Source organism: Lissotriton vulgaris, chromosome 2_1 (genome assembly GCF_964263255.1).
Source record: "Lissotriton vulgaris chromosome 2_1, aLisVul1.2, whole genome shotgun sequence".
Classification (NCBI taxonomy): Eukaryota; Metazoa; Chordata; class Amphibia; order Caudata; family Salamandridae; genus Lissotriton; species Lissotriton vulgaris.
Genome location: NC_141687.1, coordinates 941,965,630 through 941,986,212, shown reverse-complemented (window position 1 = coordinate 941,986,212; position 20,583 = coordinate 941,965,630). Strand labels below are relative to the sequence as shown.

General features: G+C 44.6%; 1 protein-coding gene across 2 annotated transcripts; it reads right to left on the bottom strand.

Annotated features, from left to right (window-relative positions):
• Positions 1-6,593: 6,593 nt before the first annotated feature.
• LSM10 (LSM10, U7 small nuclear RNA associated) lies at positions 6,594-16,442 on the bottom strand. 2 transcript variants are annotated; one of them, XM_086958745.1, is made up of 2 exons: positions 16,309-16,442; positions 6,594-7,789 (listed from the first exon to the last, which is right to left on the bottom strand). In XM_086958745.1, exon 2 carries the CDS (start codon positions 7,772-7,774, stop codon positions 7,415-7,417), a length of 360 nt encoding a protein of 119 aa, XP_086814871.1. In that variant the 5' UTR covers positions 7,775-7,789; positions 16,309-16,442; the 3' UTR covers positions 6,594-7,414. The 2 variants fall into 2 exon arrangements, with proteins under 2 accessions (XP_086814871.1, XP_086814872.1); XM_086958746.1 differs by having other exon boundaries at positions 16,254-16,390.
• Between the last annotated feature and the right edge of the window lie 4,141 nt (positions 16,443-20,583).

The window sequence follows — 20,583 nt, the reverse complement described above, 5'->3', positions numbered from 1 at the left end:
GGGCCTTTGCGGCAGCACCAAGGGGAATGCATGGAGATATGCAAGACAATGCCACTATAATGGCTGCTTTCACACAGCCCAGGGACGTCCTTGATGCCAAGATTGGGGCAGTTGTCTCTGACATACTGCTGCGGCAGGACCTACGGAATGTGGTTGCATGCATCACTGAGACTGAAACAAGAATCTCAGGATTGGAAGAAGTAGTTGCCACCCTGCAGCAGCAGGTGGCTTCTTTGGAGACCACCCAACGTGGCCTAGCATCGAGAGTGGAGGAAGCCGAGGGGAGGGCTCGGCGCAACAATCTACGCTTTGTTGGCTTTCCCGAGGGATGCGAGAATAGAAATATGGAGTTGTTCTTTACTCAGTGGCTGGAGAGCTGGCTTCCCCCGGAGTCATTATCCAAATGTTTTGTTGTGGAGCGCGCCCACAGGGCCTTAATGCAGAAGACCCCAAAGGGAGCTCGCCGGAGGCCCATCATTGTAAAGCTACTCAATTATCATGACCGGGACGTTATCTTGAAGCAGGCCAAGGCCAAAGAACCGCTACTATTTGACAATGCCCTCATTCTGATTTTTCCAGACTATACAAAATTGGTTAGGCACCGGAGGCATTCCTTCCTGGCGGCCATAGCTCGCCTCCGAGAGCTCAAACTTCCATATGCTTTGCTTTATCCAGCCAGGTTGCGGGTAGTGTATCGATCCCGTACTCACTTCTTTAACTCACCAGAGGAGGTGTTTCTGTGGACCGATGAGACAGTGCAGCTGTGTCCCCACACATCACCCTGGAAAAGAGTCTGATTCTTCCTCAAGCGGGGGTGCCCAGAATCAGCCCAAATTGAAGGGGAGGGCACCAGGCGCTCCAGGTCTAGACGGCGATCCCAGTCCTGCGGTACCTCCTCTCGGGCTGGGTCGGCCCCACGACAGCATGCGTCAGCGGACAAGCCGATAGATGGGACTTTGGTCTCAGGGTCTCTGTTATGCTGCTTCGACGGGAGAAGTACAGGAGAAGGCCGATATCTCTGTGGGACCTTACGGAACAAAGGAAGGGCCAGCAGGCAATGGGCTGTAAGTTGGGTATCCATTGGCGGGTGAGAGGTTGGGCCTCCCGTTGGGGTCAGCCTGGTCTGCAAGCCACGACAGGTACTTCACTGTTATTGAAGTATAAAGAGGAGGGGGGGGGGGGGGGGGGACTTGTTGGGTTGTTTTGGGGAGTTTCTGTTCTTCGATTGCACGGTCTTACATTACTTCAGAGTCAGCTTGCGCTTCTTGTATGATGTCATCTGTGTCGTTAGCGTTTATTGAGCCCTCCAATGGCAGATATGTTGGGTTGTTCACCTGATCCCCCTGGGTCCCTTCGGATAATCAGCTGGAAAGTCAGAGGGGCGCTTGACAATATTAAACGGTGGCTATCCTTAAACAGGCAAAGCGCGCCCGCGCAGATATATTAATGCTGCAAGAGACGCACCTCCTGGGGACGAAGGCGCTGTGCTTTCAACGCTTTGGCTACGTACAGGTCTTACACTCTGGGTTTGTGAGGGGGTTTCGGGGGTGTTGCCGTCCTGAGCCATCGCCGGGTTTCATACATGCATGTTAAGACATGGGGGGGGGGGTTGGGGGGGACACTCAGGGCCGGTACTTGTTCTTACAGGCTACAGTGGGTGACAAAACTGGTACTGGGGAGTGTATATACCCCCCCGACACTGTCCTAGGGGTTGGTGGAGAGACTTGTGACCGGATCTACCAGATGGCCTGGCAGTTGTAGGTGGGGACTGGAATGATGTGATGGATGCGGCCAGAGATCGATGGAGGCCCGGTGTCCACTGGAGACCTGACACCATACCAAACTTTATTCCCTTTGTAGTGTAGTTCCTATATTACCAATAGACTCTGCGCATTGGAATAATATACACTATAGATTTGACATAGGGCTGAGGTCAGTATGTTTCTATCGAGTATATTAAACTTAATTGTGTGTGTGCCAGCTAACTCAGAGGTCACTAGAAACTTTCTTGAATAAACAAGAAGGGATTAGTCTCCGACAACCGCATAAACATGACAACTTTGTTTCCCTTAGAACCAAAACAATATCTTCAGAGTCGTGGAAACAATAGATAACTATTTCACTCAGTCAATCGTGCATGCTTTGTTTCTACAGATTTGCATAGAAATAGTGAGACAGGCGTTTCAATAAAAGGGTTTATTGAACAGTCTTATTTCACATGCAAGAGATATGAACTGCTACAATCGTTAGACAGAATGCGAAATATAATGCTTACAGCGTAAACAGTAATATAAAATAATACTGTAATAGATTGGTCTGTTGCTATGACATATATAAAAATACATACATAAATAAATAACACAGGCTAAAATACTCAACTGGTGCTTCTAAAATATGCCTACCCCAGTGTACCTAACCTAGGTCTAGTACAAGGGAAAGGAGTAGGTGCTGTTTTAGCTATCATTTAGTTTTGCAAAGAATTGCCAGGTTTGTCTAGGTTCTAAACAGCTCCATACCTTAGAATGAGAGGTTGGTATCTCTTTCTCTGGACTCGATTTCCCAACACCCCGCCAGCTTCTAGTCAGTGAGTCAGCTGGAGAGTTGGCTTCCTTCAGGACTTGCTGTGGCGAGCTGCGTCATGCAAGAAGGTAGTTGAACTACACCGAACCAGACCGTGCTTTGCCATAGCAAGTGAAGGTATATTATACCTTGAAGGTGTTTAGAAATGCCAGTATTGACGTAAAGTCGGGCATATGAATGTCATGAATGAACCCCTAAGGAATAGAAGTGCATGCATAATAAATGAGTTCTTGGAGAAATCAATATACAAGCAAGGGGAAGTCCCTAACAGCTTACGGGTCTGGTTTTCCTAGAACTCAATCTGACGTAGATGAACGGATGGAAGTAGCAATGCCTGTATTTGGGTAGCATGGACTATGCATAAATAAGGACTGGATATCTATGCCTATAGAAGGGCAATGTGAATAATACCTACATAAGGGCATGAATCAGGAAAATTCATACGGAATCTAAATCGACATACCCACCTTGTGATGGACCTTGACTGGGCTGACCCTTGGCGTAGGTTACATGGCACAACGCAGGGATACACCTACCTCTTGGCTGTACACAAATCATATTCCCGCATCAACTACTTATTTGTTCACCGGGAAGTTGACAGCAGGGTGGTGGCAGCCAATATTCTTCCTCGTGGGCTCTCGGACCATTCCCCGGTGGCCATCACTACGTGCAGGGATGGCAGGGGGGGGCATTTTAGTTGGCGCCTCTCGGTCTGGAACCTCCAGAAGGAGGACTACAGGGGATATATGGAAGAGGCCATTGATCAATATTTGATGTTTAATGTCGGCTTGGTAAAGGGGGCTGAATCTCTGTGGGAGGCGATGAAACCTACAATTCGTGGGGTGGGCATTTCCTTCTGTGTGGCGGCCTGTAGAATGCGCAGAGAATCCCTCATACGAGCGGAAGCTGAAATTCATGGGCTGGAGGGGCGCAGTAGAGAGAATAGGGGGCAGCAGGTCTGCCGCCAATTGCTGTTCGCGCAACAGAGCTATTCGTATCTCCTACTAGTCGAGGCCTGCCAGGCATGGTTGGCGTTCCAGAGCAGGATCTATTGGTGCGGGGAAACATCTAGCAAGTTGCTGCACAGACTGTCAGGGGTCACTCTGCCCCCAGGCTCTCCCTGGTATTGTGGGGCATGACGGGTCACCCATCTCAGACCCCTCGGCTATTGCCGAGAGCTTTGCTACGTATTTTGCAGATCTCTACGCCCCCAAGGAATGCTTATCGGCAGAGGTGATAGGCGGAAGGTCATCTAAGAAGCGGCCTAAGTCCCTTTCAGACGAAGCAAGTGTGGGGTTAGATCGCCCACTTACAAAGGATGAACTGGGAGCCGCTCTAGTGGAAAAGCTTGATTCCTAGGAAAGATGCAGCTAAAGAACCGATAGAATAGAGGGTCCTGCAGAAAAGATGTTAATGTCACCAACTAACTCAGGAGAAAATGACAGGTACAACCACCACTAAAATGGTGTTGCAGAAGTATGAGGCCACTGCCACCTAACTGTGCCTACCTTCAAGAAGGTGGCCATATAAATGCTTCATAATGTCCTTGCATAGTGAAATATATGCTCACACTTCAAAGTTGTTAAGAAATTCACAAGAGGTTTCAAAAGTGGAAGAAAGAAGAGCCTTAAAATAATGGCTTACTTACTAATCCAGAGGTCAAGCAAAGAACACAAAACACATTATGACCTAAAAATATAAACTGAAGCCCTAAAACAACGATAAGTTACGTAGAAAGCACATGCTGAAGTAATAAAATATCTGGCGACATCCAAACAAACAATACAATTCACATCATCAATGTGGTATTCGGGAAAAAACGAAGTCCTCAGCTCCACGGTTCATTCAATAGAAGTTGTTCTGAAAAGTGTCATTCGAACCAAAGCATGATAACCAAGGTATGTTTAGTATGGAGTCCATAGTACGTCTCTATTTTACAACAAAAGTCAAACGGACGTGGCGCAGTAACCAAACTCCTGCTCCATGCGTTTTTTTCTGAATACCACGTTAAGCGAGCAGTGTATAGGGGCAGCACAATTTGAGTTACAATTTGGTTGAACTGCCTTGAAAAAGTATTTTGGATAAGACAAAACACGTGCCGGCTGATTGTTGTGAATAGAAAAAGAAAACAGTGGAAGTACTATCTTTCGTGAACCTTTTTTTGAGCATTTACATTAAGAGAAGCGATACTTTTCAACTTTGAGTAGTTGTAAATCTTCGTACAATTGCATATATTGTCTTGATGCTATCCGAGGACCTAATGGCCTTTTCGGTTTACTTAGGAGAGTGCTGTTATAAGGTTCTATTATTTCATGGTTTGAGCTATTTTTTACTAAGATATGCCAATTACACCTTCTGGTAGTAGGGTGTTTGAACTAATTTAGCACCTCAACCTTCAATAATAATCTCACATGTTAATTTTTTTGTATTAGATATAGTACATTTGTTGCTTTGATTGTGCAGTAATTTCCTTTTGTGGAACTACTACTACCATTTAGTTAATTTTGTTATTTGTAATCTGCAAAGGCAAAACTTGACCTGAAGGCAAAGAAATTGTACTTTAAGCCCCATAATGGATGTGCTTTATTTTTAATTTTAAATCACAGTAATTTAAAAGATTACGGGAATCATTAGGAGTTTGGCTGTCCGCCCACTGGAAGACTGAGTCCACGTCCACTAGTAGTCCTCAGCCCTGGTTGTTTTAAGACCGTCATATTAAGAGCTGACCACACTGCCGGCGGTGTGGCAGCAGATATCTTGCGGCAGTGGAGATTATTTTTCCAGATGGATCGATGCTTGTGTGAACATTTCATCTGCAAATGTGCAGAATTTACACATATACAGGATACATGTGGAAAAAAACAACACCTACCCATTGCCGGAGTTGGGCCCATATACGCAATGAGTATATGATACAAAAAGGACTTACCTATAGATCGCCGCAAACTGGGTTGTATTCTTCAGGGTGAAGATGCTGCTGTGCATGGGTGACCTAGAGAAAGGTATCCATGTCTTGCTCTGCCTGGAAGAAAAGGAGAGGGTCGAGTATGCACCCCAAATCCTTTGTTGCAGGGGACTTGAAGCTGACGGTCAGACAGCCATAGACGGCTCGGCGGAAAGCCATCTTGTAATACGGATGGCGGTGGAGCTCATCAGTACCGCCCTGTGGCAGCTGCCTTTCCCTGACCACTTAATAAAGCCCTTAGCACGGTTTGTGGAGAGGTGTGGTGCAGCGGCCAGGGCAGCTGACTTCGGAGCTCAGGGTTCATGGTTCGATCCTCAGCTCCGGCAGCAGCTCAGCTCAGCACCATGTGACTCTGGGCAATAGCTCACTTAATTTCCACGACGGCCCCCAGCGCCTTGAGACCCGCAAGGGTGAGTAGTTCACGTTTTACAAATACGGATTTACATTTACGTGTAGGAAATACATAACTAGAGGATCAAAATTGTGATATAATCATAACGTTTCTAAAAGTAACTATTCATAAAAAAACTAGATGAAACACTTACATAATATTATGAATACATTCTACACTGGTGCACGCTGAATGTTCAAATTTGTCCAACAAATTATTTACACAAATGATTAGCATTGACAGTACCAAACAAATGTAAAATTCAAAATTGTCAAGAGACGCTTGCAAAAGCAGTCATTTTTTGGGACTGGAGTGCAGTGCACAGTACATCTTAGCTAACTGAAGTGATTAATATGAGCCACGCAAAGTTAAATAGGCAACGCAAGAAAGTAAAGATCAAGGTTTGCCCTTCTACAGAGAAGGAAGGATATTCACAACTTCATTTGTCTTTTCACTCCAGTAATTGACAGAAATCTGTCAGTATCACCACAGGAGCCAGGAAGGCAAAACTAAAAAGGTATGCAACATAAAGCTTTTCCATGCCACCGTCCAACACAGATAGAGCGCAAAACTGTATCACCAGGTAACAAACTTTTCTTTTTTCAAATGAAAATACAAACAAGGACACTAACTTTTATTTTTATTTTATTTATATACAGAAAATATGTGGTCATTAGACCAACAATATTTATACAAAATTGCTTGTAAAATAATCCATCAGAAAGAGTGCTTTGTATGGTTAAGGATGTGCTTCTAATTCATTCAAGTAAAGTAAGGCAGACTGTCACCAAACAGAAATGGCATGAAAATAATGCATTTATCCACATGTGGGGTGGGGGGGGGGGGAGGGGGAGAGGACTCTCTGTCTGGTCTAATCAGCTATCACTCCAACACCAACTTTACTGCCACCACCCTCAAGTATTTAACGTGTGTACTCTTGACAGGAGTAACTTTTGAACATATATAGAGTGCCTCCTTAAACAAATATATGCATATCAAAATCTAACAAAAAGGGAAATAGATTTTGCTCTTTTGATTTTAAGAAAAGTTTACAAATAAGGCCCTTTTAATGATAGCAAAAAAGAATAATAACTTGCCATGAAGTTTTAGACTCCAGCAACATCTATATTACCCGTTTACTAATGCCTAGCAGCAGTGCCGGTAGCAGAAAGAATTAAGAAAGAAGGGTCAGTAAACAAAGTTCATTGTTTCCTAACACAAATCAGAACCCTAGAGTTTGGTCTTCATTTCTCCTAAGCACCAACGCATGTGCAACAGTTAACTGGCTGCTCAGAGGAACCTTTGGTTGTGTTCTGAGCTGTAAACCATTAAACATGGAGCACAACTTATTGAAATATTTAGAAATTGCTTTTGGAGGAGATTTCCTCATAGTAATGTACAAGAATAACTTAGATCCCTAAAAAGAAAAAGAAAAAAACGAAAAAAACGTTTCAATTCAATAGGAAGTCACAAAACTTCTACTTCTTTGTAGGGAATTCCTTCCGCCCTTTATCGCCAAATCTGCGAACCCTATGAATTGTCTCAAGCTGTTTCTCAATTGTTTTAATAATGTCCACCTCATCGGGAATGTGAACATAGCGGACGTTCCGGCCAGTCACAAACAAGTCATCCAGCTCGTAAACACGTTCCTTCCGGTCTGTGTAGGTCACCTCTGCGAGGCGGATGTTCATGAAGGCGTCCACGTTGATGACCCGTCCCTTTGCAGTGCTCTCGTCCCGTAGCTCCACAGTGGTGACAAGCCCGTGAATTCCTTGCAGCAGTATTATCAGGCTGTTCTCTGCAATAGTCCGTTCCTTGATGGAGTGAGTGACTTCCATTGTAGGTCAGCAAAGCTGCAAGGAACAATAAAGCATTGTTGGCAATGGTACTATTTTCAAAACAAACAAAGATCTATTTCTAATAAAGAGAACAGTTGAATGTGAGACAAGGATGTCTAATCAAAAGGAAAGCATTACATCTTTATTGTGCATAACAGAATAGGACTAGTGCAGTAATACAAGTACAGCCCTACAGGAGTGAAGTGCAATTCCTGGCCCCACAGAATGCATAATAGCCCAGCTAAAGTGTGCACAAAACCCTATTCAGAAAGACAGGCTTGCAGAGAAATTCAGATAGAATTGAATTTCATCTCTAGCATTTCTGTTGACAAATGCGGATTCAAAGTGCTGCAGCTCTATTGGTAAGTGCACATATTCTTCCATTAGAAGTGCAGCAAATCGGAGCTATCATGCCTCTATCCAATTAGAAGTACGGTAACCTTGTAGAGTAGTGCTGTAATTGTCCCACTAAAAGTAAAGTAGACCAACTGGAAAGAGGATTCACATCTTGCCCTTCCTATTATTGTGCACCATCTGTTCTCATGAAGGTAAAACTGAGCTCAGAGGCCATTTTAATTCTGTCCAGTGGCCTTCTGCCCTGGCTGTTGATACAAACAAGTTAAAGTACCACCTTCAAATACACAACCTTAGAAACCATGAGACAAAAGAAAAAAAGCATTGTCAGTCATCCCATCTCAATTGTTCATTGCAACCAAAAGAAAAGCCAACTCTAGAGAGGCTTTGCGTTTCCTAGGGATGGCCTTCCACATCCGGGCATTTGCTGAATGTACTGGTTCAAACCAAGCAATTGATTTACTAGCTAGCATTCAATAAAACAAATGTCTGGTTACCATCCATGTTTTAAGTACTTTGTACAGCTTTTAACCAACACCTGAATAAGTGTGGAATGAAGTGCTATTTGCCCATTGCAAGAAGAGGCTTGGGATTGGTGGAGTTTTAGAGGGACAATGCTGCTGTTTAATGAAGGCAACAATTTGTATTGCATACAATGTACTTTTGGACCAGAGCCCAGCAGCCTCAAGCTCGAGTGCACTAACATCAAGAGTGGTGTCTGCCTTTTCTTACCAAGTGAGACAAATGGTTGGCAGCATCAGATTGCAGTGCTGAGATTTTTACTTGCACCCATGGAGGGAAGGAAGCCCATGGAGAGAAGGAAGCCTGTAAGCCCTCTCCTGTAAAATCAGTGGCACCCACCACAACTAGGACTGGGTGTGGTCTCTATTGCTTGCATAAAGTGTCTTGTTTGACAGAAGCATCGTCTGCATGAATGGTGTACTATGGAGGAAATAGTAAAGGGCACACTGGGATATTCATCCATTTCTTTGCAAGTCTGCTTTTGTGTGCTCCATCAAGTTACCGTTTGTGTGTGTTGTAATAGGCATACTCTAGCAACAAGTAAAGTTTGGAAGAGAAAGACTTTTTGATCAAATGAACGTGCCACACAGCATCTACGATTGAATGTAATGGGAAACCCAATCTTGGTTCTTATGTCCTCACAAGGAACAAAAATATTTCTTAGATAAGACATTTGAATAATATCTCTCTGGCGAGTTTATCAATAACTCTTGCAGTTAAAAATATATACCAAAAGCAATAGAACAGAGTATTCTAAATAAATCCCTTGAAGGTGCTTTTGACCCGTTTCCATAGCATCTACAGCATTCAACCCAGGCTGTGTAATCTGCTGGAGGGCTCCCACTCAATCATGATGCAAGCCATTCAACAGCTCTTTCATAATTCACAGCTAAATCAGTAGGCTTACACAATGCTGGTATGCATCTTGAAAACAAATATATAGTGCTGGGAAACATCAAAGACAGACTTCCTGAAGCAAAATAATTTTCGCCCATGGCACCTAGCTACTTGGGTTTCCTGTATGTTAGGTTGGTAAGGATAGTGGTCTCCTATAGCTTACTAGTCGATCTTGCACAATTACACTTTCTGAATTAAGATGTGCCAGGAGATTGGCAGAGGTGTCTGAAGGACCTGCACAATATTTGCTTAAATCAGCCTCAGACACTGGAGGAGCAGCTTGGGTCTTTGACCAAGGCTCCTTGGCTTCACCCATGAGAGAATCATTGAATGATGGAAACCATCCACAGTAAGCTTTCCTTTCAGAATCTGTTAATAGAGAAGCCAAATCCTCCTGCCCAAACAAATCAATGCTGAAAGTTTCACCAGCGTTTTTAAAAACTCCAGCAAAGAACACTTATTGAAGCAGAACGTTCTGGGTTAGGGTTGTATCTGACCAACTAGTAGGCCAAAGATCTACCAGTAAAGAAGTATTTAGAGTCCAAGGGAGAATAGAATCCCTCCTATATCAATCTCATCTGAAACCAGAGTCACATAATTTGGAAGCTGTAATGCTGAAGCTAAATGCCTTCTGCATCCTGGCAAAGATTGACTACTTTGTAACTTTAGAAATTTTGCATTTCTATATTTATAGCTTTAAGAAGTCTCCTCTACATACTGTGACTTTCATGAGCAAACCTCAAGATTTGCGCTTGGAGGTTTCGTAAAAAACTGACAGACCAAAGCCAGACAGAATCCAAAACAGTAGAGATCAAGAATAAAGAACACCCACAGAACAGAAGGTGACAAAGCTGCGAGCTTCACTAATACCAAATCACCCAATGTCAAACAAATCAGCAAAGGTCTCTCAGGAGGAGGTGCTTTGAAAATGTTCATCATAGCCTCCATTTGAGATATTAACACAACAGGTAAAGTAAGTGTACCTGCTGGATAGATTACAGAGCAGGTATCAACACGGAAGAGGATGTAGATGAATGATGGTTCTCCCGTCTTTTTCGCATGTTGAAAATGGTGGTCCTTTTTGTGTCTCCAAGGCCTGCTCTCCTTATATGGACACTTCAAGTGACCCCCTCATCCTAGGAAGAGGGTTAGCACAAGACCTAAACCACAGACTGGATGGAGACTCTGCCCCATGCTATTTAATCCAGCACATTGACCGAATAGGGAGTGTAGGAAGAGGGATCGCTATCCTCTATAAGGAACATCTAGTCTGTCGTCTGTTAGGCAGCCTATTACTTGATTGTGAAAATGCCCACTTCTCGATCACCCTGTCTCCTTCAGTCTCCTTTACAGGGCTTTTAGTATACCGCCCACCAGGATCCTTAGGACAATTCCATAGGACACTGTTAGAAACGGTTGTAAACCTTGCCAGTTCTGCCTCTAACTTCACTATATTGGGAGATCTGAACCTCCATTTCGACGATCCGCAAGACACGATAGCTATGGATCTGGCTTAAGACCTTGAGACCTGTGAAATGGTTAAAAAAATTCAAAAAGCCACCCATATAAAAGGACACCTGCTTGACCCTATTTTTTCAAATATTACAGACTTAATCATCACCGATCCAAGCCCCGTTCCGTGGTTAGACAATTTTACCATACCTTTCATTCGGAGTGTCCCTCCCCCAGCTAGGACCAATACTTTCTATAGAGCGCAGAGAAGATATTGGTCTAAACTCAATATAAATGAATGGTCAGAAGTATTAAGGACCACTTCACCTCCCACTAACCCTGATATCAATACAGCAAACCCAGAGTTTAACCGTTGGATAGAGCACTCACTGGATATCAGTCTCCATAGGAAATCTGTAATCCAAAAAAAGAGGATCAATCAATAATCCCTGGTTTAGCCCAGAACTCCGAAAACTCAAACAGAGAGGTAAAAAAAGAGGAGATACAATGGAGAAAAGACTTTGATCCAGAGATAAAAACTAAATACAGGGCCTCCATCAAAGCCTATAAATCTGCTTTAAAGGCAGCCAAAATAGCTTTCTACGCAGAGAAAATCATTGCATCTCCTAATTCATCTAAAGAAATTTTCAGTATTGTCAAGACCCTGCTGAAACCTCCTGACCCCCCCTCTCGCCCCAAACACATCAGGGTCCCGTTGTGAAGAACTTGCACTCTTCTTCCACACTAAAATTCAAAAAAATCTTCTAGTTCTTCCACCCATTACCATCCCCCAAATCACTATCGTTAACTAAACCTCCCTTTCAAGTCGCCACTCCTGAACTCTCCTCCTTCACTCCGCTCACCGAGAAATTGCTACCACCTCATCAATTCAGTAAAAAGTGGCTCGCCGCTTGACCCTGTTCCAATTAACATCCTGAAATCAGTCCTGCCTATTATCGCTACTCCAGTCACCAATCTGATCAAGTCCTCGATTGAAGCAGGCACAGTCCCACAGGACTGGAAAATGGCCATGGTCAAACCATTGTTAAAAAAAGCTAACCTGGACCCTGGTAACCTATCCAACTATCGTCCCATCTCCCTTCTCCCGGGTATCGGTAAACTGGCAGAAAAATTTGTAAACCGCCAACTGTCTTCATTTTTGGAAGCCTCTAACCTACTTCATCCTTCTCAAACAGGCTTTCGCCCTGGACAAGGAACGGAGACGGCACTTCTTAAGGTGGTTGAAGAGTCGAGGAGGATCCTGGACACAGGTGGCAATGTGGCCATCATCCTCCTGGACCTCAGCGCCGCCTTCGATACTGTAAACCACTGTATCCTTTTAGCCCGTCTAAACAAAATCGGAGTCTCAGGAAAAGCCCTTTCATGGCTTGAATCTTTCCTCCTTGAAAGGTATTTTAAAGTATTTGAAGGGGATTGCCATTCATCACGGATACCCTTGCAGTGTGGGGTACCACAGGGCTCCTCCCTGAGCCCCACACTTTTTAATGTGTATATGTCCCCCTTAGCCGAGATAGTGGCTCCCTATGGAATTGAATTAATCAGCTATGCTGATAACACCCAGCTCGTGGTCTCTCTGAATCAGGCAGATCTGTCCCACTCGAGTTTGAGAGATTGTCTTGAGGAGGTAGCAAAGTGGATGGGCCAGTCCCAGCTCAAACGCAACAACGAGAAGACTGAAGTGATGTTACTGGGCAGGAAGGCATCATTCAATTCCCCTAAGTTATGGCCCCCTTCTATGGGCGCTGTCCCAACCCCAAGAAGTGTGATCAAGAGTTTAGGATTCTGGTTAGACGAGGACCTTTCATTCAAAGCACAGGCCAGGAAAACTGTGGCCACCTGCTTTGGCTTGTTAAGATCTATATGCAAAATCCTGCCTCAACTGCCTGACAGAGCCAAAAAGATCCTAGTCCAAGCCATGATTTTATCCAGACTGGACTACGGTAATGCGCTCTATCTGGGAGCCCCGCCTCTGTGATCTGCAAACTCCAGGTAGTCCAAAACTCAGCAGCTAGACTCCTGACGAGCACCAACCATCGCTCCTCAGCCAAGCCATCGTTGAGATCACTTCATTGGCTACCAATAAAAGAACGGGTACACTTTAAGGCCCTCTGTATTGCCCATAAAAATCTGCAAGGCAAAGGCCCCCCTATCCTTACTAACCTGATCAAACCATACAAAATGCCCAGAAATCTCCGCTCCAATGATCTTAATCTGGCAGAAGTCAACAGAATCAATAAGGCTTGCTCTGGGGGGACGCCTTTTTTCCCATAACACCTCAAAGTTATGGAACTCTTTGCCCTTCTCCCTTCGTCAGGAATCCAATCATCTTTCATTCCACAAGAAAATAAAAACATGGCTTTTCCCCGGAAACTAACTACTAACTGGTTTCCATCTTTCACTTTCAGACCCTGTGTCGTAGCTTAAGCGCTGGGATGCCTCCGGGTAGCCATGCGCTATAAAAGAATTCTCATTCATCTCTCATTCATGCTTTAAAGACGAGCAAAAACATTTGGAGAAACCATATGAAGTTTGGTCTGAATCAGTCAATGACTTGAGGTGAATGTACTGACAAAATTGATATGATGCAGTGTCACAGTCTTTGTCCAAGCCCCAAAGATAAAAGGCACGAGGATCTGCGAGTCATCAGCTGCTAACATGGCTTTAAGCTAGACTACTTTGAAGGTACCATCTTGTCCAGAGTTAAAAAAGGTTGGGTTTTTTTCAAAAAACCTGAAGACTGACAACCCCATCAAGTTATACAAAACATATCCATGTTTTTTGTAGATGCAGAATTTTTTTTTTACTAGTCATGGGCACACCTATTATGGTGAGTGGCATGACACTCAATGGATCCGTGAGGTGCCACTGAAAACGCTGAATAGCGCAGCATGATCCTAGTGATGAACAATGGCAAAAGATTCTGAACCGGTCTTGCACAGGGAGGGGTTCAGATAAAGAATCTACTGGAGTTTATACACATTAGATGACAGGAATTGTGATTTAGTTCTTAGCTGCGACAGTAGAATTCCAAAAATTGACGGTACCACCAGTGAAAGACTGGGAGGTTTTGATTTTCACAGTTTCCAGTGACTCTTTGTTCTAATGGCCCAGCTGTCTGTACGAGAATCTAAGTAGACCACAGGAGGTGGGCTTTTCCAGGTGGAGAAATTTATAAATCAAGAGATTTGAAATGTGTTCCTAGCCAATTTAAACCTCTCTCTTATTTAGAAGTGGTCACATTTCTTCTGAGAGTAGTCTGGGCGTTAAGTGGAAAAGAGCTTTTAGGCTGGTTAGAGACAACAGAGGGACAGCAGCCAGCATTGGCTTGCTAAAATTCGCAAGGAATATAAAAATCGGTGTATGAGCTGTTCAATGTATTTGTTGATGGGTGAAAACTATGACAGAACATTATCCAAAGTAAAACCCCACTACTTTTCTGTGGTTGTTTGGGCTGGGAAGAAACCTTCCGACATGTCTTCAACTAGAAGTGCCAGATCACATTGGTTTTTAAGGTTGGGTGAGATTAACAGTAACTCTTTCCTGAGGCTTTAACATCAAGAAGTTGACTAACATGCAATACTGTAGTTTCAAGATGCAAGATCAGCGTGGTTCAAGGTGAATGTTAAACAAGGTGAAAGCTTAAATTGAGTATTTGCCTTATGCCACACACCATTAATGAATTGTTTCAGATGTGCTACTAATCATCAGTCACTGAAAACAATGAGAAACGAAGGAAGAGAATGATTAAGTACCTCAGGCCAATTTTTGAGTTTGCAGACAGGGTATTCTACGCACCTCATTTAGAGATAGGCAGACCATAAGCTTACTCCTGACAGAGTAGGGGCACTTTGAGTAAAGCCATCCTATTGCCCAGTCTATTTTATTTAAAGTGGACAGTTATATTTCCCCTTGTCTTTTACTGCAAGGAAAAGCCTGGTGATGAGGGTCAGTAAACATAATAATAACCCTCACCAACAACCCCCCCCCCCCCAAACTCTTGCAAAAGTATTTTTTTTTTTCTTTTGGAGAAAGAAACTCTAGCATTGGAGGTTTGTTTCCGTAAGGAAGAAAAACAAATGTGACAGCGGTTCTTTTCAAGGTATAAAGATGCCTGCTGAGCCAGAGGTCCTCTAAAAATTTGACAAACTGAGGTCAGGATGACGGATTTTAATGACTTCTGCCATCCTAATGGACACGACTCCTTTCGAACACAAAATCAAGCCCTTTATTGAGAAAACCAATTTCATATTCTGCTGTAGTTAAAAATGTGGTGCTCAACTGTGCTTACATATACTAGATCAAGAAACATGAGTGAGCATGAAACCCATATTAGAACCCAGCAAGGAGATGGTTGTTGTGCTATCGCTTGCTATGAAAATTGCTTTGTCACTGTCAACTCACAAACTGGCTGAGGTCTCCCCACTCCCCCGTAAAAGAGTGATTTGGCCAGTTTAGGATTTTTGGATGAGTCCTTCTGTGAATGATGCGCCAAAAAGCAAACACCAGAGTGATTCAAAAGATGCATGCTAGTTTTGATATTTGCAGTAAGTAATCAGCTTTTGATAATAACTTGAGTGTTTCATAATTTTGGATAACTAAGGTCTGGAAATCGAAGACAAGGGGAATCACAAAAACTGTTTATGGAAAGATTTGTTGCCTTAGCACTTGGTTGAGAATGTTTTATTTTTATAGCTTTGATTATTACATAAGAAAATAATTTGATGTCAGATTGTGACGGTACAGAACTGAAAGAGGAACAGGTGTTTGCTTGAATATTTACATAAAGAATGCAAGGGCTTCAAAGAAGTAGCAATTTATTTTTGAATGGTGTTCGCTTCAGGAGTCAGGATTGCTACACTGTTTCCGTTTGCAGGGCTTTCAGTTTAGTGACAATCACCAGGGTTAAAAACAGTTTCTAATGGATAAAGTTGTTTCAGGAAAAACTCCGCCATCGCAGCGTCGTCTGTCAGCGCTTACTTTGCCGGGGTCATGCGGACGCAGCTCATCCAATCCAAATTTGTCTCTGCGCCGAACTTGGTATACATGTGAGTGAGATAAATAGAACTACAACTCCCAAGACACACAGGAAACAAAAACCGTTCTGATGAGCAACTAGCGACTGGAATGAGAAACGCGAGAGTAAGCCCTGCTACCGAAGTCATGTTCTGTCCTACGCTCACATTAAACCCTTGGGCGCTCCTGGTGGGGGCGGGCTGTTTCCCCAACATCTCACCTCTCTCGCCCTTAGTTGTCGGTATCAGCCCTAGTGGGGTCTCAAGCTCGCTCACCCGTCTCTCTTCTTCCTCCGGGGTATGAACGCGCAGCATGAACGTCAAAAATGCCGATATGGTTCTTACGCTGCCAGAGTCCAACTTCTCTGGAAGAACTAATCCTTATCCCGCCGCGCCACCACAATTGAAAATGCCGTCGCAGGACTTATGCGTCATTTGAACTCTGACGCGCCTACGTGAGGTCAACGAGACACAAACTGAGTTCTCCTAATCTTTTATTGTCAGCGGAAATAAACTCTCCAAATTACTTTCCTTCTGTTGCTGACACTGATAGCCCCTTTACATCGTTTTGAATCGGTTGCTGTCATCGAGAGTGGATGTGGTCTTACGGCCGGAGCTGCTGACTGGGGAGCCAACCAGGTGCGAGCCCCAGCGCCGATCGGCTCAGCATCCTGTGATTCTGGACAAGTCACTTTATCTCCACGTGCCTGCCAAAAAGACAAAAAAAATAATGTGTCCTTGTTTAACGTAACTGGTGTACATGTAAAGCGCTCCAATACCTTCGGGTCGAGTTCGCGCTATATAAATCTGTAAAAAAAAAAAGAATCTGTGTTTTCTTGACTGGTCGGTATTATACAACAAGCACTGGCGTTGCCAATAGGTCTCGCAGTAGGAAAGTTGGAGCTACTGGTTTTGTAAATGACAAAGCCCTTTATGTTTTTAAAATGAAAAAAAAATAAAAGGCATTGTTATTTGCAATTGTAATGGTTCCAACTTTCCTACTGCGAGAGCTATTGGCAACGTGAGTGGTGTTGCATGTGTGAGTGGCGTTGCGTGTGTGAGTGGCGTTGCATGTGTGAGTGGCGTTGCATGTGTGAGTGGCGTTGCGTGGGTGAGTGGCGTTGCGTGGGTGAGTGGCGTTGCGTGTGTGAGTGGTGTTGCGTGGGTGAGTGGCGTTGCATGTGCGAGTGGCGTTGCGTGGATGAGTGGCGTTGCGTGGATGAGTGGGGTTGCGTGGATGAGTGGCGTTGCGTGGATGAGTGGCGTTGCGTGGATGAGTGGGGTTGCGTGGATGAGTGGGGTTGCGTGGATGAGTGGGGTTGCTTGGGTGAGTGGCGTTGCGTGGGTGAGTGTGGTGTTGCGTGGGTGATAGTGGGCTTGCGTGGGTGATTTCCCTTTTAATGAATATTTATTTTTTTAATCATGGTGAGCTGGCCACAGACATGTAGCCCCTAAGCACCGACCATAGCCTTGTATATAACACCCAGCAATTAAGGTTGTTGCAGGGTTAGAAATAACTCATGCAGCATAAACACAGGCAGGGCAAAACAGTGGTTTCACAGCAGAATCGGCAGTCTGAAAACCGTAGCAAGGCACAGGGTTTGGGGGACGGGCAAGCAATGAAGAGACAGGAAACAAATTAAATGGGGGAGGGGGTGGCAGGAACGACTGGAAAGCTCGCAGAGGAGGAGAGATAAAAGCTGCAAATGCAGTAATAGAGTGATAGATAGCAAATACAACTTTGCTCAGGGTACTTTATCAATAAAATATATATTCATCTAAAAAAGTTTTATTGCAAAGCATCCTGTCCAGCTTAATGAGTGCGTGTTGCAAGCTGGTCAATGATGCCACAGAAAGGGCTTAAAAGTTTCCCCTCTTCTAGGTAAGGACATGGATGGCTGCGCACTCTATGCACGGGGAAGGGTGGGTTGAGGGAAACGTTGCATTCGTGCTCGGAGGGTGGGGGAGGGCTCAACACCAATCCGGAAGGTGAGAGCGCTCACTTTGAAGCTCCTTGGGCTCCTGTGGTGACCTCAAACAAAACAAGGAGGGAAAAAAAATGGTGTGCCTGCAGAAATGTTGTGTGGGGAAAACAAATGTAAGCCTGGGGCCACGAATTACTTCTTAAATCCACTTGGGAACGTAACTGTCAACGGCAAACGGCTATCTGCGTCAGAATAGCAAACAAGACAATTATGTAAAAGAAAATTAGTTTTTGCAGCTTAGTGGATATTGGGAACGGGTTTAGACGCTTTAACCAACTGTTCTTAAAATCGAGCTTTATTTTCCGCAGCACTGTAAGCATGAACACTCCAAGCAGACAGCCCACAGATGTGCATCAACAGACACACCAGTCACACCAGTCACTTAAGAAATATGCAGTGCACAACTGAGGCAGATCACAACAAGGTAGAAGAGTATTCTTCACTGTAGGATTTAGCATCTTTATCTCCAGTGAGGTATAAAAGCTGGATGATTAAAAAAAAAACACTCTTAAATAATAATAATGATGATGCCCAGGCCAACGGGTCTGGCTTGCACTGGAGTCCTGACTAAAATATTTAATGGTATCACAGTGAGATAGCATCGCAGAAGACTTTCACAGCTGATCTTGAAAAGCATTGCACAAATGAATGCGATTATCTTTCTATTATAAGTTATTTTAATGGATCAGCAGAACAACAATTATGATGTACATTATGATTTAGACTTGGTATGTTTTCGCTGGAATATAGACATTTGTCCGGAAAAACAGTAATGCAAATAGATTCATGCATTTCTTAGGGCGTACCTGAGTGCCAGGGCTGTGGCCGGAGGGAAGCCGGATGGGGGCAGGAGAGCCTGGTGGGGGGCGGGAATGCGAGCGAGGGGAGGAGAATGGAGGGGGAGGCAAGACAGAGGCAAGGAGTGTGGCAAATGGCCGGAGGGAAGCCGGATGGGGCAGGAGAGCCTACGAATGGCGCTTTCACTCCTGTACACCAGTATTGTGCTCTTTGTAAGCATATTAGAGGCCTTGACGTACAGTGATCTATGACTAATGGACTTGGCTTGAAACTGGAATTATTTCTCAGGCGCAGTGTACAGAATCGGGGTACAGATTTTCATTTTAAGTAGTGAAAATGAGTGGTAATCGGTGCCGTTCACCGAAGAAAAAAGTAAAGTTTCGGGAGAGCCTGGGGCGGGAATGCGAGCGAGGGGAGGCAGGCAGATTACGAGGGAAGCCGGATGGGGGCGGGAGAGCCTGGTGGGGGGGCGTGAATGCGCGAGGGGAGGCAGGCGGATTGGGAGGGAAGCCTGATGGGGGCGGGAGAGCCTGGTGGGTGGGCGTGAATGCGAGAGAGGGGAGGTGCTGGTGTGGGAGGGGGGAGTTGCTGGTGTGGGAGGAGTGCTGCTAGGGGAGGAGAAGCCTGATGGCGTGAATGCGAGAGAGGGGAGGTGCTGGTGTGGGAGGGGGGAGTTGCTGGTGTGGGAGGAGTGCTGCTAGGGGAGGACTGGGCTGGGCTTGCATGCGATGCGCGTGCATGTACACGGGAACTGCATGAAAACCGCGGGGCTGAAAGCCCTTTGGTTTCAGGATGTTTTCACCACTTGAATTCTCGCTTCGCTCGATGCGCTTGCGCACATCGATAGGTCGCGAGACCTAAAAAGAGGGGGAGGGGAGGGGAGGGGTGGGGTATTGTTAAATGTGCTCGAGGTCGCTTGCCTTCAACCATCTTTTTAGTGTTTCTTTACGAAGACTTCAACTTCTCGTGTATCCTATATGAGTTATATGACTACCTCTTAGGGACCAGTTGGCAGTACACATTGCATGTGTATAGACCTTGGAAGATATTTGTTGGGCAGCTGGGGAGTAGGAGTTTTATTTTTATCTTTTATTATTCTTTTTATTGATGACAAAAACCAGGGTATATCTTTAACATTGCATGACATTAGTAATGAAGGAATGGCTTTCAGAGAATCTATAGATTACATATTTATAACATTGTTTTGTTAAATTTTCCCTCAACTATGGAGTACAGACCTATTAGTTCCTTGCTATGTGATGGGTGTTGAGCACTGGCGGCTTACATATGTCTCCTCTAAATGAGTTCCATTTACTCCATATCTGCACCCATTTTTTCAGGCCGCCACATCTTTCATATATTGTCTTTTCTGAAAAAGAAGGCTGGAATGCCAGAAACCGGTCCTCGGAAGCTTGTTTCCGGTCCAGGGAAGACATGGCTTGGCAGTTTGGGCTGGACTGTTCCCATAAGGCACAGAGTCAGACTGATTTGCATATAGCCATGTCTGAACTGGGGTGGCAGAGTGGGCTAAAGAACGGTGATGGATTAAACCCAGATCATTTGACTGGGTGTGAGTGTTTGATTGATTCAGATGCTCCGTCCATCACCACCCCCTTTTGTACCGCTTTTGGCCGCCATAAGTGTGGCAGGGTATGCTCAGACGTGAGTCCCTTGCTCACTTTGCCACTGGATTCAAGCAAGCTGGGCTGAAGACGGCTGGAATGCCAGAAACCGGTCCTCGGAAGCTTGTTTCCGGTCCAGGGAAGAC

What these genes read in the sequence shown, in the direction of transcription:
- LSM10 (XM_086958745.1), bottom strand. Translation starts at nt 7,774, where the DNA reads ATGGAAGTCACTCACTCCATCAAGGAACGGACTATTGCAGAGAACAGC.